General features: G+C 43.8%; 1 protein-coding gene and 1 non-coding gene across 2 annotated transcripts in view; one reads left to right on the top strand and one right to left on the bottom strand.

Annotated features, from left to right (window-relative positions):
- The window catches only part of Nrros (negative regulator of reactive oxygen species), a 30,311-nt gene extending 22,158 nt beyond the window's left edge, over positions 1-8,153 (bottom strand). Inside the window, exon 1 of the mRNA XM_046458040.2 lies at positions 8,022-8,153. Within this exon, the coding sequence (XP_046313996.1) occupies positions 8,022-8,128 (107 nt within the window). The 5' untranslated portion in view covers positions 8,129-8,153. The remainder of the gene's footprint in view (positions 1-8,021) is intronic.
- Positions 2,623-2,695, top strand: Trnav-cac (transfer RNA valine (anticodon CAC)). Its single transcript has one exon. It is a non-coding gene; the product is annotated as a tRNA-Val (tRNA).
- Positions 8,154-23,015: the final 14,862 nt, after the last annotated feature.

Here is a 23,015-nt window from a genome sequence, read left to right as displayed (position 1 = left end):
AGGCTTGAGACAGAGGTTTTGTCTAGGAATGGCTCAGGCTCAGCTCTGCCTGGACAAAGGTTTAAGGCCACTGCAGCTGTCCTTCCCTTGAGCTCTTCCCATTGCAACTTCAGTGTGGGCTGAGCACTACCTGCTCAAACTTCATTCTCTCAGGGCCACAGATGAGTCAACTGGTTTCCCTATGTGGTCAGGGCCAGCCCATCACAACCAAAAGAGGCCAGTTCGCTCTGTCCTATTCCATGGCCACAGGCTGCCTCTGGTCACAGGTCTTAGAAAATGCAAATCTGCCCCCACTGGGAGATAACACCTTGATTTTATATGTCTTGTTGTGGCTGGGAGGAGGTCCCAGTGTCATCTTCGTATATGAGGGACCCACATAATCTGTACAGATAGGCCCAACCCTTTAGGTATCACAGGTTTATAATCTCTGGTCACTTCTGAAAGAGTGATGACCTGCCACCATCCTTCTCAATAAGAGCAACCTGTGCAGAGGAAGGAGCCCCAGATGGGGGTAAGAGATCTGGACCAGTGTAGCTCTTTCACTCCAGTGGTGGCCATGGGTGAAAATATTAATTGTCTCACTGACCTTCAAGGATTGTGTCAAGACTAAATGAGAGAAAGTGTGTAGAAAAATTTTGGCAATATAAAGGGATGCTTCAGGCTTCATTTCAAGTGCAGGAGGCTGGGGACTCTCACCAATTCTCCAAGGCTTGAAGGAAAACCCCTCATTCCATCCCCTAATGGCAGACATTTCCTACAGGGAGACTGGTTATGTCAAAGGGAAAGCAGAGTCACCCTTGCAAACAGGGAGTTAGTGTTGAAATAAAAAAGACAAAATGCCTACACTATGTCCTGTCTATGTGAAGTGCAGTGTAGACCTTGGGACACGCAGTGGAGGTGAGACCACTCAGAGTCTGTGGAGTACTGGGGCAGGGATCATAGCAATAACTAAGGCCAATTGCTGGGCGTGGAATGAGAATGAAAATATAGGCCCCCTCCCAACTTGGTTTCCTTGCAGAAGAGCAACAGGGGTGTGACAATTTTTTTGCAAGCTCTTTTGCAACTGGGGAGTGGCTGATACAGATTCCTGACATGGACCTGCACAATAGAATAGTATTCAAGGTGTACAGAAGAGTTCTCGGATTCCTTCCAGGCTCTTAAATATAATAGCTCAAGTTTATTGAGTGCTCACCGTGGAATAAGTTCTATGCCAAGTGCTTTACATATAATAATCCTCTCAAAATCCTGGCAGGATTATTTATCCTGTTGCATTCACAATAGAGTGCGGCTCCCAGGGGTGTGGTCGTACACCTGGAGAATGTTAGAGCTGTGATTCAAATTCAGGCCTCTGAGTTCTGTATCAGTTCAACCTCAATACCACAAGCCTCAGCCACTCTGGGATACTTGGTAGCCTTGACAAAATCACACATTTCACATGCTGCTTCATCTGTGGGAAAGACCCTTTCACTGATCTTCTTTACCAAACTCCTGTTCAGACTTCAAGGCCCACTGCATGTATCAGTCCTTACCATAGTCTGATATTTCAGCTGAATGATAATCCAATTATCCACATGACATGATAGTATATTATAGGTAGTTATAGTTTCTATAGTTTTTAAATTTTTTAATTATTAATTTGTTGAAAAGCATTGTGAGCAGATACTACATATTATTAGTAATTTTTTCCCAACATTTTGTTATGAAAAAGTTTTAACATATGGCCAAATTGAAAAAAAAAAAATTTGACAGTGATCACTGGTATGTCCACCACCTAGATCCTACTCTGGACATTTTACTATAACTGCTTCATCATATATCTATCCATCTAACTATCCATCTAGTCATCCTTCAGTTTATCTTATTTGTTGATGCATTTCAAAATAGGTAGCAGTCAACAGGACACTTCCCCCTTTAGTACTTCATAAGATATATCAAATGATTTAACTTTTTAAAAATGTTCCTGCTTTTTCAATCTTCTGGATCAATTTAACTGAAGAGCATCCTGAAATTGCAAAGTCAGAGGCTTACTTTGTTTTACTTTGGATGGAGACAAATGTCTTTGTGCTAAAAAAAAAAAAAAAGAATTTAACCACTGCCTTAGTATTCTCAGCCAAAATTGGAAGGAAAGCAGCTCCCAGTGAAGTGCAAATGACTGATATCCTTTTCAATGCACCAATGCACTGCTCTTTTTCATGTGTGTATGTATGTAGTTTTGCAGTTGTGGGGATTGAGCCAAGGGGTGCTCTACCACTAAGCCACATCCCCAGATCTTTGTATTTTTTAAATTTTGAGACAGAGTTTTGCTAAGTGGCTGAGGCTGGCCTCAAACTAGCAATCCACCTGCCTCAGCCTCCACAGTTGCTGGGATTACAGACAAGTAACACTGCACTCCAGCCAATTCACTGCTCTTGAATTAGTATTTATACATGTAATGATGAAAAATAATAACATAGTTATTCATGGTATTCTCTCAGGATAATATGTAGGACAATTTTGTCCTTTTCAAATTCCCTTTAGTTACACTGGCAACCTTTTCTAAGGCTGATTTTTCCCCCCTCTAGAAGTTATGTGAATTCACAGAGGAAAGGGAGCCATATGATTTTTTTTAAAAATCTTGGGCCTGGGGATATAGCTCAGTTGGTAGAGTGCTTGCCTCACATGCACAAGGCCCTGGGTTCAATCCCCAGCACCATCACCACAATAACAACAAAAAATCTTTCCATAAAAAATAATAATTTGGGGGAAATTCTTGGATAAAGTCAAGACAATTGGGTTAAAACAATGCTGTTAGTCAACAAGAATAATAATACTTGAAGATACAAAGTCTTTTTACAGACCTTTGATCCTGTTTAATATTTGCTATATGTAATAGGCATTCTTCCCACTTTTTATTGTGGGAAAATATACATAACAGTTACCACTTTAACTCTTTTGAGGTTCAGTTCAGAGGCATTTACACTCACATCGTGCAATAGTCACCACCATCCATCTCCAGAACATTCCATCATCCCAAACTGAAATTCTGTATGTATCAAATAGAAACTCCTTATTGTACCTGTCCACAGTCCCAGTAACTACTACTCTTTCTCTGTCAGTTTGCCTTTTCTAAGTTCTTACATAAGCAGAATCATGTAATAATATGTGCCCTTTTGTGTCTGGCTTATTTCACTTAACATAATGTTTTCAAGGTTCATCCATGTTCAGCACATTCTAGAACTTCACCCCTTTGTAAACTAATGGTGGTATATATATATATATATATATATATATATATATATATATATATATTTTGTTTATCCAGCCATCAGTTGGTGGGACATTGGGTTGTTTCCACCTTTTGGCTGTTGTGAATAATGCTGCTCAATTTGAACATGGGTATACGCATATCCTATTCAAGTCCCTGCTTATTATTTCCATTTTACTAATAAGAAATCCAAGACTCAAAAGGTCAAAGTTCAAGTCACACAGATTATGCATAAATCCAGAAGTGAGTTCAGACCCAAGTAGGAGATGGATATTCACCTATCTGGGAGACATGTGTCCTACAAATATTCAGCTGGAGTTGTGCAGATACATATTTGCTAGTAAATAGCTACCCCATGAGCCTTTACCCCAGATGCCTGGCCCCTCTTGGAACTCCCAGAGACCCTAACCATGATTCAGCAACCAAATAGGTAGCAGCTGATCCCCCAGGACCCTGCTTCTGATGAGAGCACCCCTTCTGATCAGTGCCATGCTGTCTTGGATATTCGGAATAGCAGCCCTGCCTGTGTCACAGAGTACCATGATCTTCTGTAAGGGTAAGTTAGACAGAGGTCTGTTAGAGGTGCTGCCAAAGGAGCTAGACATCTTAGAAAACACTGGGAATTTAGAAGGAAATAAGAGGCCAGAATTATTAGCTAAAATGGAGGCTTCAGTTTAAGCACTAGAAAAAGGGCCCAACAACCCAGATGAAGAGAAAGGCCACTGAGGGAATGCCATGAGGAGGTCCTAGAGTGCCAGGCAGGGCAATGACAGGGACACCATTAACTTGACTGAAGCTGAAGGAAGTGGCTCAGGGCCAGGAAAGTAAGGACCAGCCGACCCCTGAGCCTAAAGATTGAGGGACAGCTCAGCCTTGTCATCTGAGGGAGATGCTGGGAAGGCAGCAGAGACCTGGACTGCTGCAGGTGCTTAGGTTCTGCCTGAGAGAGTCAAGGCGAGAAGACAACGCCCCAAGCGCTATCTCCCAAAGAGAACTGATTATTATCTTTCTTGGAAATGGCAGCAGAAAGTTGCTCGGGGCACAAGCACACAGCACAGCACCTGCCTGTGGTGACTTTTTGGGTTGGGGTTGGAAGAGGGGAGTCCCCGTGACCTCACAGGGCTTTGTGGCCACATTCAGCCCATCGCTGGTACCAGCCATGCGCCTCATGCCCATCTCGCTGGTAAGAATCATGGCAGAGTTCTACTTCCTTCTTTATTCCCTACATTGAGTCTGAAGTCATTCATGCATTAAAGTGAGAAAAGACACGTGGTTTTGGTCTCAGCACCTGACTCAATTGCTCTGGAAATCAGTTGGTTTTGCCTTCTAACATACATTTCTCCTCCTTATGATAACAATTCCTCAATTCCTCTTTGGGGGGAACCACCACCTTCTTTTCTTCTTTTTAGAATTTAATTATGGTAAAATATGCATAATGTAAGATTATCATCTTAACCATTTTTAAAACAATTTTTTTTAGTTGTAAGTGGACACAACACTTTTATTTTCTTTATTTATATGTGGTGCTGAGGATCCAATCCAGTACCTCACCCAGACTAGATGAGCACACTACCATTGAGCCACAACCCCATGGTTAAGTCCCATCTTAACCATTTTTAAGTGTACAATTCAGTATTGTTGAGTACATCTTATTGTTGAGCAACAAATCTCCTTCTCTCTCTTTCTTTTTCTTTTACCACGGAATGAACCCATGGGCACTTAACCACTGAGCCACAGCCACATCCCCAGCCCTTTTTATTTTTTATTTTGAGACAGGGTCTCACTAAGTTACCTAGGGCCTCACTGAGTTGCTTTGGACTTGTGATCCTCCTGCCTCAGCCTCCCGAGTCACTGGGATTACAGGGGTGTGCCACCTTGCCTGGCTCCCTTCCTTCTTAAGAAGTAATTTATTTGGTCTCATCCCAACTTCTGGCTCCGGGATGGGGCCTTTGAATGAGGCTAGACTTATTACAGTATCCTATATCTCTCGCTGCACTGATTGGCACATCACAGAAGCTGAGTCCATGAGAATCAATACAAGGATAGCTGCTAGAACTAATGGGAGCAGGCCTTGTCTTCTTGCTCCAGATGCCAAACTGGTGAGGATTAACTTGGAGCCACAGGTGGCTATCTTTGCCACCAACAACAAGATGTGCCTAATAATAAAGCCTGCACAGGGGAAAGCAAAGCTGAAGGATGAACACAGATGGATTTCTGGCAAATGTTTTGAGCACCTGGATCCAGCTATGCCTGAAACAATTGCCTAAAAACTTTACAGTTGCATGAAACATAAATCCTCTTTTTTTTTTCCTGAACCCAATTTGAGTCGGGTTTTTGTCATTTGTAACTAGAAGAATCTTATCTAAAGCTAAGGATGTAGCTCCTGATACAGCTCAGTGGTAGAGGGTTTGCCTAGCACATGTGAGGCCCTGGGTATAAGCCCTAACACTAAAAACAAATAAGACAAATACAATAAAATAATCCAGGATTAGGGTTATAGCTCTGTAGTAGAGCACTTGCCTAGCATGTGTGAGGCCCTGGGTTTGATCTGCAGTAAGAAAAAAAAAATTAAATCTTATCTAATAGACCCCTGAACTTAAGTCTAGAATTTTATGAGACTCTTAAGATCCAAGCACTAATGTTCTTCTCCCTTCTGCTTATCTCTCTGAGCTTTCAAAAATCATCAACTGCCAGGTACAGTGCCTCATGCCTGTAATCCCAGCAGCTCAGGAAGCTGAGGCAGGAGGATCGAGAGTTCAACGCCAGCCTTTGCAACTTAGAAGGCCCTAAGCAACTTACTGATACCCTGTCTCCAAATAAAATATAAAGAGGGCTGGAGATGTGGCTCAATAGTTAAGCACTCCTAAGTTAAAAAAAAAAAAATCATCTAACCTATCCCAGAATGCCCCCTCCCCACAATTAACACATGACATTTGTTCAATGATGAAGCTGAGAAGAATGCTGGGTGGGTGTGGGGAATTAGTATAATATAGAAATTATATCAAAGGAAAAAAAATTTATAAATATGTATCTAGATGACATATCAGCGACCACACGTGAGCACAGACCCCTGGAACTACAGTGTAAACAAACAGCTCCTGAGAAAGACAGCGCTTGTCAGTCGTGAGAGGCCACCCTCTCCTAACTTACATGGCTATAGTGTGGCTCTGAGCATGGTGTAAGGAGCACTAATCTTCCATGCAAGAGTCTAGTTTCAGCTCTGTGGGGGGGGGGGGACAAGCCCAAATGGGGTTGTAATGAGTACTAGCACAGCTCTTCTGCAGGAGTGTAGAAGACCAGAGAAAGAGGCCAGCGCCTTCCTCACACAGGCCTCAGAACAGACACTGGGCGCCTGCTTGCTGTTTGGGATGTTCTGGCTCCCTCATGAAGGCTTAAAGTCTAGGGGGATGGAGTTTATCTAGGTGTTCATGAGGATCCCACGAGGGCACCCATTAGATGAAAGCACCTCTGTGAAGGTTTTTGTTTTTAATCTCAAAGCAGGCCAGGGCCCATGATTCTACAATCTCCCCTAGGAGCTCTGGGCATACATGTACAAACCTGTGGGGGGTCTGAGAAAAATAAGTCTCCAGGCTATAGAGCGCAGCAACCAGCCAACAGAGGGAACAGCCTTGTTCCCCAAGTCAGGAGATAAAATGGGCAGGGGAAATCATGAAGGGCCTGCTCCATAGACTCTGGATGTTTCTACTACCCAAACTTTTAATAGACTGTGCCCATCATGGAAGAAATCTCTGGTGAGGTCCCCTCACTCTCCCTGGAAACATTCTTGCTGGTAGTTGGAGGAACCCTGCCCTAGCCTTCTCAGTCCCGGCCATGATTAAATGATCCCCCACGTGCTTGCCTTCTCTCCGTCCTGAGGTGGAGCTCACCACCCATTCTGAGCGCAGTACTTCTTCCTGACACTTGGGGATATATATATATATATATATATATATATATATATATATATATATATATATACACACACACACACACACATACATATATATCCCTAGAATCAAGCCCACATGGACAGGCCACGAGGGCTACAGAAGAGCACTGGACAAAAAAATCAGAAGAGCCTGAGTTCTAGTCTTCCCCTGACACTAGTAAAAGAGTCCAAGAAACAGAATCCTAGAGAACCTCCCCAGGACAAAGCCTCTGTGGGTGGCGGGAAGGAGCTTTGTGAGTCTTCTCAGCTGCATCCCCAGGATGGTGAACACACATCCTGGCACTTGGAAATATGTGTTCCATTTCCCGATGGAAATATGTGTTCCTGTAAATGAGTCACCACGTATTTATCAATGAAATAGTGATTCTCAAGCTATGTTGTGGGGCAGGAAAGGAGATCCAAGCACCCCGCGGATTCTGAGTGTTCGCAGAGTAGTCTCATTACATCCTATCATCCAGCCCAGGGAGGGAGCATTCCCATTCCCATTTTGTAGATGATAAAACTGAGGTTCATAAACTCTCACTGACCTGCTCACATTCTCCCCTTCAGAGCCAGGAATCAAAAACACGTCTGATTCTGAAGCCCTGGTTGTTTCCACTACCTCACATCACTCCAAGCGCTCCTGCGGGATGCATGTCCACCTACACCCAGAGCTGTAGCCCCCAAACCCTACGCAGAGGCTGGGAGCAGCCCGCCACAGCTTCCGGATCAGCCACCAACAGTGGACAACGGACGCTGACCTCCCACCAACCAAGTTGACCCGAACTCGCCCACCTAGAAGGGCGGTGGCTGCCGGGCGGGGAGGTCCCCGGTGCAGGAAATACTCACGGCTCCCGGAGGCCCAGGTGGCTCCGCGGGGCGCATCGTCTCCCAGGCTCGGCCTCCTCCTCGAGAGCAGCCAAACGCGGCGCTGGGCTGCCTCCTCTCTGGGGCATCAGATTATTTTAGCACTTGCGGAAGGAACGGACGGAAACTGAAGTCACATGGAGACCGAGCAGCTCAGCGACTCAGCACCCAGGCTCACACAGACCATCTCAGAGGGAACTGCGGCTCGCGGGGGGCGCGGGGGATGGGAGAGGGCGGCGAGCTGCGCCCCTTGCAAAAGTGATGGGGTGTAGTCACCAACGAGGTGGATTTTTAGGGATCTGCCTCAATACTTAGCAGCCTTCTCTTAAGACTTCCTCACCTTAGTATTTTTCCTGAGGTGGTAGCTGGGGGTCCTTGCCTGTGTGAGGTCTGCCGACCCAGGAACTCTTCTCCAAGGTCCTTCTATCCAAGGACCAAGTTAGGATAGACTTTGGGAAGTGGTGGCACATGTTTCCCATCTGCAAAGGGGGAGAAACCATCATCTGGAAGAGTTATCCACTCTCTAGTCTTTCTTTTAATACACTTAGCTAGTTCCTATTAATAATCTTTTAAGGTTCTAGCTCTGAAAAAGAAAAAGAAATGGAACTTGCAGTGTGGTAGATTGTCAGTGTCATGAGCTTCTTGATAATAGTCCGCAAGGATGGGTTTCTTGTAGCTGAATGATACATAGTTTCCCAATAGCTCTTGCCAAAAATTCAAAAGAATAATGCAAATTAATAATATAGCCATCATACTGGGTGCAGTGGTGCTGCCTATAATCCCAGTAACTCAGGAGTCTGAGGCAGGACGATTACAAGTTTGAGGCCAGCCTCAACAACTTAGAGGGACACTTAGCAATTTAGCACGATCCTCCCTTTCTCAAATAAAAACTAAAAAGGCGTGGGGATGTAGCTCCGAGGTAAAGCACTCCTGGGCTCAATCCCCAGTACCTAAATATATAAATACATAATCATCATCAAAGGGGTGCCAGAAACTGTTAGGAACTTGATGTGCATTTTCTCTGAGCTCCTGTTTCCAAGGAGCTTCACTTCTAGTGCAGAAGGCAAAGCACCTGCTACACGGTGAAGGAGTGATGCAGCCTGTCACACTGCCAGGGTGGAGAAGGGGTCTCCAACCCTGCTCTCCAGTTTTGCAGTAGATCTTGAACATCCTCCAGGGTTGAGTCACCTCTCTTGCAGTGTGGCAATTTGGGATTCTGTACAGCATAATTATTCTTGCCGTGTCCATCCTAAAAGTACAGGAGCAAGTTCTTTCTGCTTCAAACATCCAGCAAATTTTCTCTGTTCTTTAAAATATTCACTTGTAAGGGTGATAATGATGACACCAATGAAAACAACTAAGTAAAAATCAAATTGTCACAAACCAAGTTTTCTGATTCTTGCTTTATATACACTCTTTACTCCCATGTCCTTCGTGTCTACCAATATGTTGATAACTCCCAAATATTAATCTCTAGCTCCAAAATTCTCTTCTAACAGATAAGATTCAGACTTGTATTTTTAACTAATTACTAATTATGTCCCAGACTGTTATTATCACTGTAATATAATATATCCCAAACACAAGTCTCTTTTCCCCCCCACATCCCTAGCCCCTACCCCTTTTTAAACTTCAAAACAGGGCCTTGCTTAGGGCTTTGCTAAATCGCTAAGGCTGGCTTCGAACTTGTGATCCTCCTGCCTGGGACTCCCAAGCCCTTGGGATTACAGGCATGTGCCACCATGCCCAGTTCAAATCAGAACTCTTATCCTTTGCCCCAACTGGTTTTTCTTCCTGTGAGCAGTCATCATTGATGGCATGCTTCAATTTAGGCAGCCCAGCCCTCTCAGACTCCACCCCTCACTTTAAATTGGCCACAGATTTTTGCTGATTCTAAGTTACAAATTTTTTTAAATATGTTTTTTTAGTTGCAGATGGACACAATACCTTTATTTTGTTTATTTATTTTTATGCGGTGCTGAGGATGGAACCCAGTGCCTCACACATGCGAGGTAAGCACTCTACCACTGAGCCACAACCCCAGCACCTAGAAATGTTTTTTGAATCCAATCTACTCTTCATCCTTGGGCCACTGCTCTGGTCTAGACCAACCAACTCATATCTGGATCATTTTGACAACTGGCTCCTTGCCCCTAATGTTGTCTCTCCAATGCAGAATGTGTGGACACATTAAAAAATTGGTATTGATTTATCTTATTCCCTGCTTAAACCCCTTTCATTATTGCCATTGCATCACTTTAACTGGACAGAGCTTAAAAACAGGTAGAGCAGGTTCAAATTCCTCACTGATGGCCTAAATTCTCCCCTTCTCTTCCACTTTCATATGTTTTACACATTGGCCTTTGCTATAGGATTTCTTTCAAGAAACGCAGCTGCTTCTTTTTTCTTTTGGTTCCAGGGATTAAACCCAGGGACACTTAACAACTGAGCTACATCCTCAGCCCTTTTTATTTTTTGAGACAGGGTCTCACTAAATTGCTGAGGCTGGTTTTGAACTTGTGATCCTCCTGCCTCAGCCTCCCAAGCCATTGGGATTACAAGCCTGCACCACTATGCCTGGCTCTCCAACAAAATTTTTAAATCCAATGATTTTTTTTTCTTTTTTTGTACCAGGGATTGAACTCAGGGGCACTCAACCACTGAGCCACACCGCCAGCCCTATTTTGTATTTTGTTTAGAGACAGGGTCTCAGTTGCTAAGCACCTCACCATTGCTAAGGCTGGCTTTGAACTCTTGATCCTCCTATCTCAGCCTTCCGAGCTACTGGAATTATAGGTGTGTGCCACCACACCCGGCCACCAGTGATCTTAGTGGTTGTATAGAGACAAACCAGTTTGTTGGAAAACAGCACCAACAGCTCTCCTCTAGCAGCAAGCTGGCTCAGCTCGGGAACCCTAACACTGTAACTGAAACCAGGGAAGATCTGCAGCTGAAAACAGAACATTCCTCATGCCTGCAGGGTTGTAAGCTGTCAACTCAGCTAGGATTCTCCAGCTTGGCTGGATGCTCTAGGCTCCCTCCCAGCTGTGCTGCTCTAGACTGAGGGGATCAAAGTACTTCCTCTCCAACATGACCCAGAGTGCACCCTGCACTCCCAGCCTGGCACGTCAATTCATGAGACCATGAGAGTCTCATGGACTATATGCTTCTTTATTTGAGCCTGTGGCATGTGCTGTCGTGTTTGTACCCGCCCCCTGCTCAATAGAAATTAAGCAAGTTGTGTGCCTAGGATATGGAGGAGATCTAAGGTGAAAACAAGGAACCGGCAGATCCCAGAGGGAGGAAAAGAGTTTGATCAGGTACCAAGTTAGCCTCAGTCTCTTCCACACTTCATCTCAGGTCTACAAGTACATTTCAGCCAGTCTGGTCTTTTTGTTATTTCCCCAGGCAGAGGACAAAGCTCCCCACTCTGTGCTCCTTCCATCAGAGGGTTTCCTTGCTTGGGATAGCTTCTCCTCTGCCTACCACATCCCAAAGAATGGCTGGGCTCTCCCTCTTCTGTGAAGACTTCCCCACCCCATTTGTACTTCTTCCTCTGAACACAGGGTCCCAGTGCCTGCAACACCCACAGCCTCCTGATAGCTCTTGTGTTGTGATTTATATTTTTGGATTTTGGTCTTGTTTTCCCAACTACATTATCAACTCTTGAGATTGGTGACCATGTGCTATACCAAAAAGCATAATGTCCAATGCACATAAAAAGGCTCAGTCAATATTTACTCCAAGAAGAAAGGAAGAAAGAAGACAATAAACCTACCTGTAAGTATTGCCTTCAAAGATTCCTTTCTTCCTTTTTCTCTTCCTGTCCCTCCCTCCCTTTTTTTCAGCTAAGCCTCATAATAGTTGGTAATTGTGAAACTTTTCAATCTCCCAAAGAGATCAATAGGAGCTTTGGTTTCTGCCCTCTGCTTCCACTGCTTCACCAGATGATCAGACATAATTGGGGCAGAGATGAGGGGACTACAATGTAGACTGTCAAGGGAGACTCCTCTGAGTAGGGGACACATCTGCAAGGGACCCAGTGGGAGAAATAAAGGTCAGTTTCCCTCCTCCAGCCAGCTCCATGGGAGAGAAGAACAGTCCACTGTACCTGGAAATGGAGTGGTAAGGAAATAGACCTGGCCACCCACCCAGACCCATGATCTTGGTCCTCCCGCTCTTGCTTCTGATGTTTCCCTCTCTGTTTTGGGCTGCCACAGACAGGGCAGCCCTTTCATCCCAGTGCTTCATCTTGGTGACGGGGCCTGGCCAAGCACAGAGCTGATGCCTCCCCTTCCTCTCCCAGCCTCAGCACATGACAGGGAGGGGATTTCCTTTGGGGCCTTAATTGGGAATTGTTTTCTTGCCTTACATCAGCTGGTTACCGGGGGAGAGTTTTCAAAAGTTTCATTTCCTTCATTTGGAATGGAGTTTTTAAGAACCAAAAATGAAAACCGGAAAGAAGAGAGGCCACCGCCCACGCTGGTACCACTCAATGCCTCATGATGCCAGTCCTGGAAGGGCATAGGGGTTAGGGCAAAGATCCCTATGACTCAGGCAATATGAGCGGGGAGGGTGGATGGAGGGTCCTTCCTGAACTGTTCACTTTTCTCCTCTAACCTTCTTGGGGAAGGGATGGGTCTCCTATCCCAAGGGTCAGCTCCTCTTTCTCTGCGTTGCCCATGACCTCCCTTCAGGCACTAAGTCTAGTGACTGAACCCTGTGGGTTTATTGCCATCTTTCTGGAAACATTGACAATATCAACATATGATCAAAGACTTCAAGATTTATGTACAAAGATAACAAGATGGTCATGGAAGAATCCTGTCAATGCCAGGGCATGACTGGCAGTGGACAGCAAGGAGAAGAAACCCACATAACTAACTACATCTCAGGTCACGGAAGAATGGAAGAGGACCATGGCAAATCAGAAGCAAGGAGATGCTGAGAGCTTCATCGGAGGAGGCGAGCACAACTGGTGGGAGATCTGAACTGGACCATCTTGAGATGGGACTGAATACCAGAGATAAAAGAATTAAAGAGGATGAAGAGTCAGAATAAGGTCATGCCAAGGAGCACAGACTGTAGGGATAATGGCATCTCTTTGTCCCTCTAAAGGACTTTGTTCATGTCTCTGTCCAGTACTCCTGTGAGGAATCAGTCCTCTGTTACAGCTCTACATTTCCCCCAGGACACCAAGTCCTTGTAGGCTAGGACTATGGTTTGTGTTTCCCCAAGCAGTCCTTAGTCTAGCACCTTCTAGCAAAGTTTTCTTTATTGAATGAAGGTTGATGATATTTTTTCTAGAGCAGTTAGAGAGATTGAGGACTTGGGAAGCTATTTGATGGTCATTGAGAAGTCTTTTTTTTTTTCTTCTTCATAGTTGATGATGTAAATCACAGAGTCCTTACCATGGGCTCAAGGCCCTATGACCACATCCTTTCTCTGCTCCTTTTGATTTCATACACCACCATTTTCCTTCCCACTTAACTCCACTCAAAGCATAAAGTTCTTTTCATACCTCCTTGGTTAAGCCATTTCCTCCTTCCTCAGCCAGATCTACTAGATAAGCAGATAGCTTGCTCCATAACTTGCTTTAGGCCTCTGCTCCAGAGTCACCTTCTCAAAGAGGCATTCCCTCACCACACCATCTAAAAAAAAGCACATGCTTCCAAAACTTTTTTCTTCTTACTATGCTTCCCCCCATTTTTTAAATTTATGTCACTGCCTGATATTTTATTATATATATATTAGTTATCTGTCCTCCCTCCCCAACTAGATTGTGTGATAGGAAAAGAAATTTATTTGCTGATGTTTCTCCGGGCTTATAACAGAACCTGACATAGATAGGAGCTTATGAATTTCTGTGGACTACATGATTGAATGAATAATCTTACAAAGAGCAGTTTCAGTAGAGTAGTAGGTTTAGGAACTGGATTACATGTATTGGTTGATTGATAAATGGGGGTTCTGAGCTAGGCATGGTGACTACACACCTATAATCCCAGCAACTCAGGAGGTTGAGGTGGGACGATCACCAAGTTTGAAGCTAGCCTCAGCAACTTAGCAAGGCCCTAAACAACTTAATGAGAACCTATCTCAAAAGTAAAAAAAATTAGAAGTATTCGGGATAGAGATATAGGTAGATAGATAGATAGATAAATGAATAGATACAGATATATATAGATAAAGATATAGATATATAGATATATAAATTAATGGGGGTAATGATGTAAAAACAGAGAAGGACAACTGTCCTCTCAAGAATAAGGTAAGAGCCAGGCAGTATGGCACCTATATACCTATAGTCCCAGCTATTCAGGAGGCCAAGGCAGCAGGATTGTTTGGGCCTGGAAGTTTAAGGCTAGTCTAGGCAATATAATGAAATCCTATCTGTTAAAAAAAGAAAGAGGGGCTGGGGTTGTGGTTTAGTGGCAGAACACTTGCCTTGCACATGTGAGGCACTGGGTTCAATCCTGAGCACCACATAAAAATAAATAAGCAAAATAAAGATATTGTGTCCATCTATAACTAAAAATTAAAAAAAGAAAGAAAGAAAGAAAAGGGGGTTAGCGAGGGAGGAGAGAAAGCAAGAAACAAATAAGGTAAGAAAGAGAAGAGTCAGTATGTGAATACTTTTTTTTTTAAGAGAATTTTTAATATTTATTTTTTAGTTTTCGGCAGACACAACATCTTTGTTTGTATGTGGTGTTGAAGATCGAACCCCGGCCGCACGCATGCCAGGCGAGCGCGCTACCGCTTGAGCCACATCCCCAGCCCATGTGAATACCTTTTGAAAAATAGGAAGTGCCATATAAACTTATCTCTTTTCTTTGTCAGAATAGGTCAGGGAGAGATAAATAGAGATGTAACTGAGTGTCCATAAAATGGGGTTTAGCTTTGGCAAAGTAGAAAACTGTCTGCATGTGAGGATGAAATCAAGGCAGTGTGATAGGGAGGGGGAAAGACACTTGAAAGTCCCCTCCTGATCATCAGCAAGGATCCACTTGGAAAATAGCAAGCAAAGTGTAGCACCTGGGTTTACACTATTTTATGACAACAGTGAGTGGCCCAGTCCTGCCTGGCAGAGGATAAAGCAGAGTTTGATATGGGGCCCACTCTCTGCCCCACATACACACATTATTCCTCAACAATTCTGCTTGGTAGGTATTAATAGTCCCAGTTTACAGAAGAGAAAATATGGGCTCAGATTAAGTCATTTGCCCAAGATCACACAGTAGAAAGTGTCAGTACCAACTTGGTTTTAGTAATATTTATGGGTGTTTTTTTCCTGATTATAAAAGTATTACATGGGTACTGGTAAAGAAAAGCTAAAAAGAAGAAAATTAATCATAGGTCCACAACACAGAGACAAGCCATTATTAACATTATGGTGTACTGTTTGTCAAGCTTTTCCCATGCAGATGCAAGGATGAATAGATAGATAGAAATATGGACGGATAGATAGGTAGGTAGATAGATAGATAGATAGGGATATATATATATATATATATATATATATATATATATATATATATATATATAGTAGGAATCAGGGTCCAGCACAGTGGTGCATGCCTATAATCCCAGCAACTGGGGAGGCTGAAGCAGAAGGCAGAAGGATTGCAAATTCAAAGCCAACCTTGGCAGATTATTGAGGTACTTAGCAACTCAGGGAGACCCTGTCTCTAAATAAAATATTAAAAAGTGTTAGGTGGGGCTGGGGATATACCTCAATTGGTAGAGTTCTTGTCTAGCATACAGAAAGCCCTAGGTTCAATCCCTAGCACCACAAAAAAAAAAAAAAAAAAAAAAAAGGTTGGGGGGTTAAGTACCCCAGTACCGAAAAAAAAAGGGAATCAGTTCTGTATGCTCTTTTGTAAATTCATATGTATAATTTACAATATGCAAATAACATGGAATTGTTTTCTCATATCCTTAAATTTTCACAGATATGATTTTTATTAACTCCATAGTATTCTGTCACATGAATGCTTATAATTAACTATCCAGTCATCTTTTGAGTGGTATTACGGTACAGATCCAAAATCTCTTATCCTAAAATTAGGGGGCCAGAGGGTTTAAAAGGTCACACTTTTTCTGTGGTTTACAGAGGTATCACAGTGCATATGTAACTTATTTATATAATTCCTCCACCAGGGTGTTGAAACATTCCCCAACATCAACACGTTAATATTTTGGCAATAAACATGAATATTAACATTAAGTGGACAAAGTGAACAAAACAGCCCTTTTGCCACTTTACGTTTTGCAACTAAATGAGTTTGTGCCAAAATCGAGAAAAGCAAGCGCGTGCGCGCGCACACACACACACACACACACACAAAACCAAATTTGGTTTTTAGAGTTTTTTTAGAGTTTTGAATCATACATTCATCTCAGGACCTGAAACCTGCCATGTTCCACCGCCTGACCGCCTTTCCCAACAGCTGTGGCTCTCTAGAGTGGCAGCAGAGTGAAAGGCAAGGTTCTGGCTGCTCAGAGAGGCGAAGGAAGCAAATAAACGCGGTGGCAGATTCCTGGAACAGGGAGGGGTGCAGGCCTGGGGGTCAGCTGCAGGTTCCTGAGAAGTGAGGAAATGCATGGGAAGGAGGAAGTGTTGGTGACAGATCAGAGGGGCCTTGGCAGTTGGGCAAGGTGCAAACTTCCACAAAGAGTCAAAGCTCCCAAATTCATTTCGCACCCACCTACCCCCAGAAGCTCTACTGGTCAGGATCAGACCACCAGCGGGGCCCCTGCTGGGCCTCCTGAGACCCAAGGAGAGGAAGGAAGGGGGAGGGATCTGTAGCAGCTTGCGGTGGGAGCTGGAGCACGCCCTGTCGATTTTGGAGGCCCAGGGCGAAGGGCCCCTCCTTCCTGCGTAGTGTGGTTTGCTGTCAAGTGGTAGCAGGTTCAGCCACAGTCAAGGGAGGTGGCGGCGGAGGCCCCCAGAGAGCAAGAGGCCCTGCGGTGGACACCCTGAACCTGGAAGGCGATTTGCTAGCGCCCCTTTCAGCTGGGGAGCGAGGGCAGTGGAGGGGACTGGGGCATCTGGGCGGCGCAAGGCACGCTGGGAAGTTGGGTTTTCGTTGGCAGTTGGGCAGTTTAGCCACAAGCTGGGGGCAGGGTGGGGTCCGCAGGGAGGGTGCTGGGAAGGCGGAAACGGGAGAAGTAATCGTTTGTTTTTTTTTTCTTCACACCAACAAACCAAAGGAAGATGAGCCAATCAGAACCAATTATTATCATCAGCTGCCCTCAGAGTGCAAAGGCTGAATTAGCCCCTTCAGGGTTCTGGGATGCACTCTTCCTCTTTTGTTGCTTCTCACCTAGTTACCAGGGTCACTCACACCAACAATGCGATGACTTCCCTTCGTCCTGTGTATCCCTTCTCCTTGTACTGACCACTGCCCACCCCACTCTCCAGTTCACGGGCCTGGGGACCTCCTCCTCTGTTAGTTTCCCACCATAGCCTTGGCAAACCTGCCCCAAGCAGTAAGTGGTCCCACCCTATTCAATCTACCATCTCTAGGTAAAATGCCACCTGATTGTTCCAGAGATCAGACTCCTGGCAACTTCCAGGTGCCCAAATCACAGCAGAAAACTGTCTTAAAACCCAGGCACTTGATTCATGGGAGAAGCTGAGCCTCTATCTAATCCATAAACAATAATACATATTTAGTACTGTGGAAACAAGGGACAATAGGAGAGAGAGAGAGAAGAATCTAAATATATAAATATATGACATATCCTATCTGCTTTTTTGTTTTTACCGACAGCTCTGTTTTGCTGACTACAGGTTTTTCACGAGAGTCCCTTCCTTTCACAACCACGGCCATTTATGCTTGAAAGTATCCTCAAGAACAGATTAACTTGCCGGTGGCCAAGAAGCACAGAAAATATCCTCAATATCAGTCATCATCAGGGAAATAGAAATCAAAACCATAATGAGAGACCGCTTAATATCCACCAGGATGGCTAGAATAAAAAAGTGAGGTAATAACATGTGTTAGCGAAGATGTGGAGAAATTGGGACTCTTATGCTGCTTGTGAGAATGTAAGGTGGTGCAGAAACTTTGGAAAACAGTCTGGGAATTATGATAATTCTCACTAATTCCACTCCTGGGTACCCAAAATAAATGAAAACATATGGCCACATAAAAACTTGTACACATATGGTCATAGAAGCATTGTTAATATCAGCCAGAAATTGGAAACAACCTAAATATCCATCAACTGATCAATGGATAAAATACAGTACAGTAATCCCTCTGCATTCTCAAGGAATTGATTCCAGGCTCCCCTCAGATATCAAAGTCCACAGATGCTCAAGTCCCCCATCCAAAATATGTTGGGTTTGCATATAACCTACACATACCCTCCCATATACTTTAAATAATCTTTAGATTACTTATAATACTGATACAATGTAAATGTGGTATAAATAATTGTTATACTGTACTATTTAGGTAATAAAAATCTGTCCATGTTCAGTACAGACATAATTTAAAACATTTTTTTTCTATGCTTGGGTGGTTGAATTCACAGATGTGAAACCCTCATATAATAGAAGGCCAATATGTATCCACTCAGTGGAATAGTATTTGACCATAAAAAGAACAATATTCTGATGCATGCTACAACATGGACAAACTTAGTCACAAACGGTCACATGCTATATGATTCTATTTTGTATGTGAAATATCTAGAATAGGCAAATAGAGACAGAAAGATGAGTAGTTACCTAAGTCTGGGAGTTTGGGGAGTAACTGCTAATGGGTATGGGGTTTCCTTGTAAGATGATGAAAATATTCTGAACTTGTATTGAGAGTTTCACAACTCTATCTACATGCTAAAAAGGACATTGCCTTGTATACTTTAAATGTGTGAATTACATGGCATGTGAGTTATATCTCAATAAAGGTATTATACATAAATAACTAAACTCAAACCAGGAAACAATAGAATCCCATAGATAAGTATCTTAAATATAAGAAAGGGAAATGTACAATTTATTTAAAATTTCAAAAAGAGAATGAAAAAGATTAGTACTTAAATTGACACTCTCTAGTTACCTAGAAATACGTTTATGTAAGTCACCATATTTTCCAACTATTAGAATTTTTTATTGTTCTACAAATGTGTTTAAAACCTGTTATGGAGCACCATCCATATGCAGAGCACTATACAGGTATTAGTGATAAAATAGAAAATGAGAAAAACTTAAGTTTTTGTCTACTGAAGGCTACAGTCAATGGATAATTACAACTCTGTGAGAAAACTGATGTGTAGTGGAAAATAGAGTAAAACAATATGCTGAAAAGTAATGAGCTAACTTCTAGTTGTGAAAATATAGTAGGTATTTGCTTTTTTCCTTCTTTTTACCCTTCTGCATTTTAAATTTATAATAGTTTTTTTTTTTCTTTTTAGTAAGACATATACTTAATAACTAAATTTTCTCAGAAACGTGCTTTCCCTCCTTGACCTCCCAAATGCTACACAACCATGGCTCTGGGAGACACTTGGGTACATGTGGTCCAATGCAGAGGGCTCAGCTTTGCACTAGGGCAGATGTGATTATGAATCTCAACTCAGTCCCTCCTGGCTGTGTCACCCTGTGCATGCTGGTCCCCAAGCCCCACAGACATGGTGTGCTCCATAAATGCCCAATGATCAAGGGTTGATATTTGTTAACTTATTGAACCAAGTAGCTTTCAGCAGCTGCCTACTCTCATCATTCTGTTCTTGCTTCCATTTGACAAATGTAGCTGGGTGAGGTGAGGAGGTGCACACTTGAAATCCCAGAGACTTGGGAGACTGAGGTAGGAAGATCACAGGTTCAAGACAAGCCTTAGCAACTTAGTGAGACCCCCATTTGACAAATGTCATGAGGACCATTTATCCGATCATCTTTTTTTTTTTTTTTTGATACCAGGAATGAACTCAGGGGCACTCGACCACTGAGCTGCATCCCCAACTCTATTTTGTATTTTATTTAGAGACAGGGTTTCACTGAGTTGTTTAGCACCTCGCCATTGCTGAGGCTGTATGATCCTCCTGCCTTAGCCTTCTGAGCTGCTGGGATTACAGGCGTGTGCCATCTTTCCCAGCTCAGATCATCTTTTGAGAGCCATTCTAGGGAGTTTGATCAGTGGTGGAACCATGTCCGAGGGCCTGTCAAGCGACACCAACATGGTCTATGTGTAGTGGTGTCTCTCCAGAGAAAGACCCCAGAGCAGGCTGCCTCCAGGAAACCACACTATAGTGGAAAGACGCAGGCTGCAGCTCTGCAGTCTAGGAGCAAACACCAAGGCTAAGGAGTGCTGCACTTGACCTTCCATCAATGGCAACAGTGGCTACCCACCCTGCTTTCTGTCCTCAGTGCTCATCACCTTGGCAACCAAAAAAAAGCACAAGTATAATTGGCTCTGCAGTCCTGGGAGGGACAATGCCAGTGGTAAGGGTATTTCCAGAGAGGTTGAGGTGAGCATATATGTTTCTCTCTGCCCTTCTAGTTGTGACACAATAGATGGGTGACAGCAGTTAGCTGCCTCTAAGAGCTCCTCAGACAGCAAAGGATGAAGAAAGTACGAACAAACCAAACTCATAGGAGCCATGGTGCTCAGAGAAGACTTCTCCCCAAAGGGCACTTCTGAAATCTCAAGAGAATCTTTTTCCCTTTCCTGTTCCTGGAATGAGTCTGATCTAGTGACAAGCACCAAGAGATGGGAATATAGCCAACCAGCTTGGGCTGGGGCAGAGCTTTGTCCCACTCTAGCCTCATTTCCACCTGTAAAACACATCATCTGGACTAGGTGACCCTAAGGCTCCTGTCTCTGCCTCCATGGGAATTGGGGGAGGACAGTCATTTCCCTTTCTGTCTCTCAGGAAAATCGTGCCAATTTTTCTCTTCGTTCTTTCAACACTACTTCATAAGTGGCTGTGTTTTCCTTTCTGCCCTATTTACCTGACCATCAGACAAAACCTGATAGCATAAGGGTGCTTTGGGACAGAAGAAGCCACCAGCTCCCATGGAAGGTCTCTGAGAGGGCAGCATGGTGGTGAGGAAGGAGGGGAACAGAGTGAGTCTCCAGAATGGACCAAAAACAATTCTAAAACCTCAGGCTCAAAACCTTGCAAAACCCAGCTTGATTTGTTCAAAGTTCCAGCTAACTGACCCGTGGATAGTTCACAGAGTCCGCAGTGTTGGGCAGCAAGCTTTCTATGGATGGTGTTTTCCAGCTGTGGAAATCCACACAATGGAATTGGCTCATTTACATTAGTTTACCTCAGGCTGCATGACAAAGAACCACAGAACAGAAAGTTTCTACAGCAGAAAAGTATCCTGGTGCTAGAGACTAGAGCCCAAGGTAGAGCTGTGAGCAGGGCTGGTTTTTCCCAAGGCCTCTCTCCTCAGCTTACAGTTACCTTCTTATCTGTGTCCTCTCTTGGTTGTATCTCTGTTTTTGTCAGTGCTTAACCTCCTCTTCTTCTTTTTTTTTTTTAGTTATGGTTGGACACAATACCTTTATTTTATTGATTTATATGTGATGCTGAGGACCCAGGGCCCCGAACGTGCTAGGCAAGTGCTCTACTGCTGAACCGCAACCCCAGCCCCAACCGCCTCTTCTTTAAAGCACACTGGTCAGATTGCATTAGGATCTCTCTAGTGACCTTACTTTAACTTACTTAACCTCTTAAAAGGCCTCAGTCTTTTATCTCCAAATACTGTCACATTTGAGGTTAGAACTTTATCATGTGAGTTTTAGGGACATAGCTTAGACCATGACATCCAAACTTATTTTACAGACAAGTGAGGTAGGCCTGGGGGCAAACTTATTTTACAGACAAGTGAGGTAGGCCTGGATCTCAAAATTGGTGTTAGAAACAGGAGTGGAGAGATGAGCCCCCAACCCCGTTCTGCCTCTCCTGACAGCCTAGAATTCTCTTTGTAAGCTCTTTGCAGTGTGTAAGTATATTTTACCCTGAGTAAACTTCCACTCGTTTCTTTGTGGAAAAGAATTGGATTTCAAGATGAAATGCTCATAGATAGGATCTACTTGCCAGCTGTGTGGTTTCTGGCAACTCATCTAAAGTTCTTAAGCCTATATTTCCTCATCTATAAAATGGGAAGGTTAGTCCTAAATTTACCAAACTATAGTCAGTATATGTTTTTCTGGTGAGAGCTGTGGGGTAAGGACATAAAGGGAGGGTGGGCCTGAGGGTGGCCCCAGTCAAACAAAATTTAAAAGGGCTCCTGACAACACAAACCAAATGAGCGCATGCTCTATATATGCTTTAGAAGTTTACTGTAATTTAAATTTAAATTTTGAGACATCGGAGCAAATTCTCTGGCCTCAAGTCTACCTCCAGATCAAGTTGATACAACTACATGGGTTTCCACACATTTGTAAGAAAAGGTAGACTGCAATTCTTCTAATTTCAAGGCTGCAGAGTATCCCAGTGTGATAAGGCCAGCTCTCCCTGTCTTCTGCATGCATCACTGGCAGAGGAGACATGTGAGGCCCCCAGCATTCCAGAAGATAGAGGTTCCATAAGTTTCCAGATCCTGGTGCCATGTTGGCTCGTAGTGTGGAAACTCCTCCTCAGGACTTCTCATTGCTCACCTTTTCCACCTGGCTCAGAAGACATCCTCAGGCTCTGTGGCTTCATCAGGAATGAGGGGCTTGATGTCCCCTGGCCTCAGCCCAAGCTGCTGGTGACCACACGGGGGAAGGAGACATCGTGGTCTCTGAGGTGTTCCATGCCACTAGCAGCTGCTATGAATTCCACAGGTCCCTGCCACTTCTCACCAAGTTCCGGAGACTGGAAGTCCAAGATCAAGGTGCCAGCTGATTTTCTGGTGAGAGTTCCTTCCTAGCTTCAGATGGCCACCTTCTATGTCCTCACATGGTCTTTCTTTCAGTGTCTATTATAGAGCAGGAGAAGTGGGAGAAGGTGAGAGAAAGAAAGAACCCA

This window comes from Marmota monax, unplaced genomic scaffold (genome assembly GCF_021218885.2).
Source record: "Marmota monax isolate L192 unplaced genomic scaffold, Marmota_monax_Labrador192_F-V1.1 WCK01_AAM20220418_F8-fsc00052, whole genome shotgun sequence".
Lineage (NCBI taxonomy): Eukaryota > Metazoa > Chordata > Mammalia > Rodentia > Sciuridae > Marmota > Marmota monax.
This window is presented reverse-complemented; position numbering and strand designations above follow the sequence as displayed.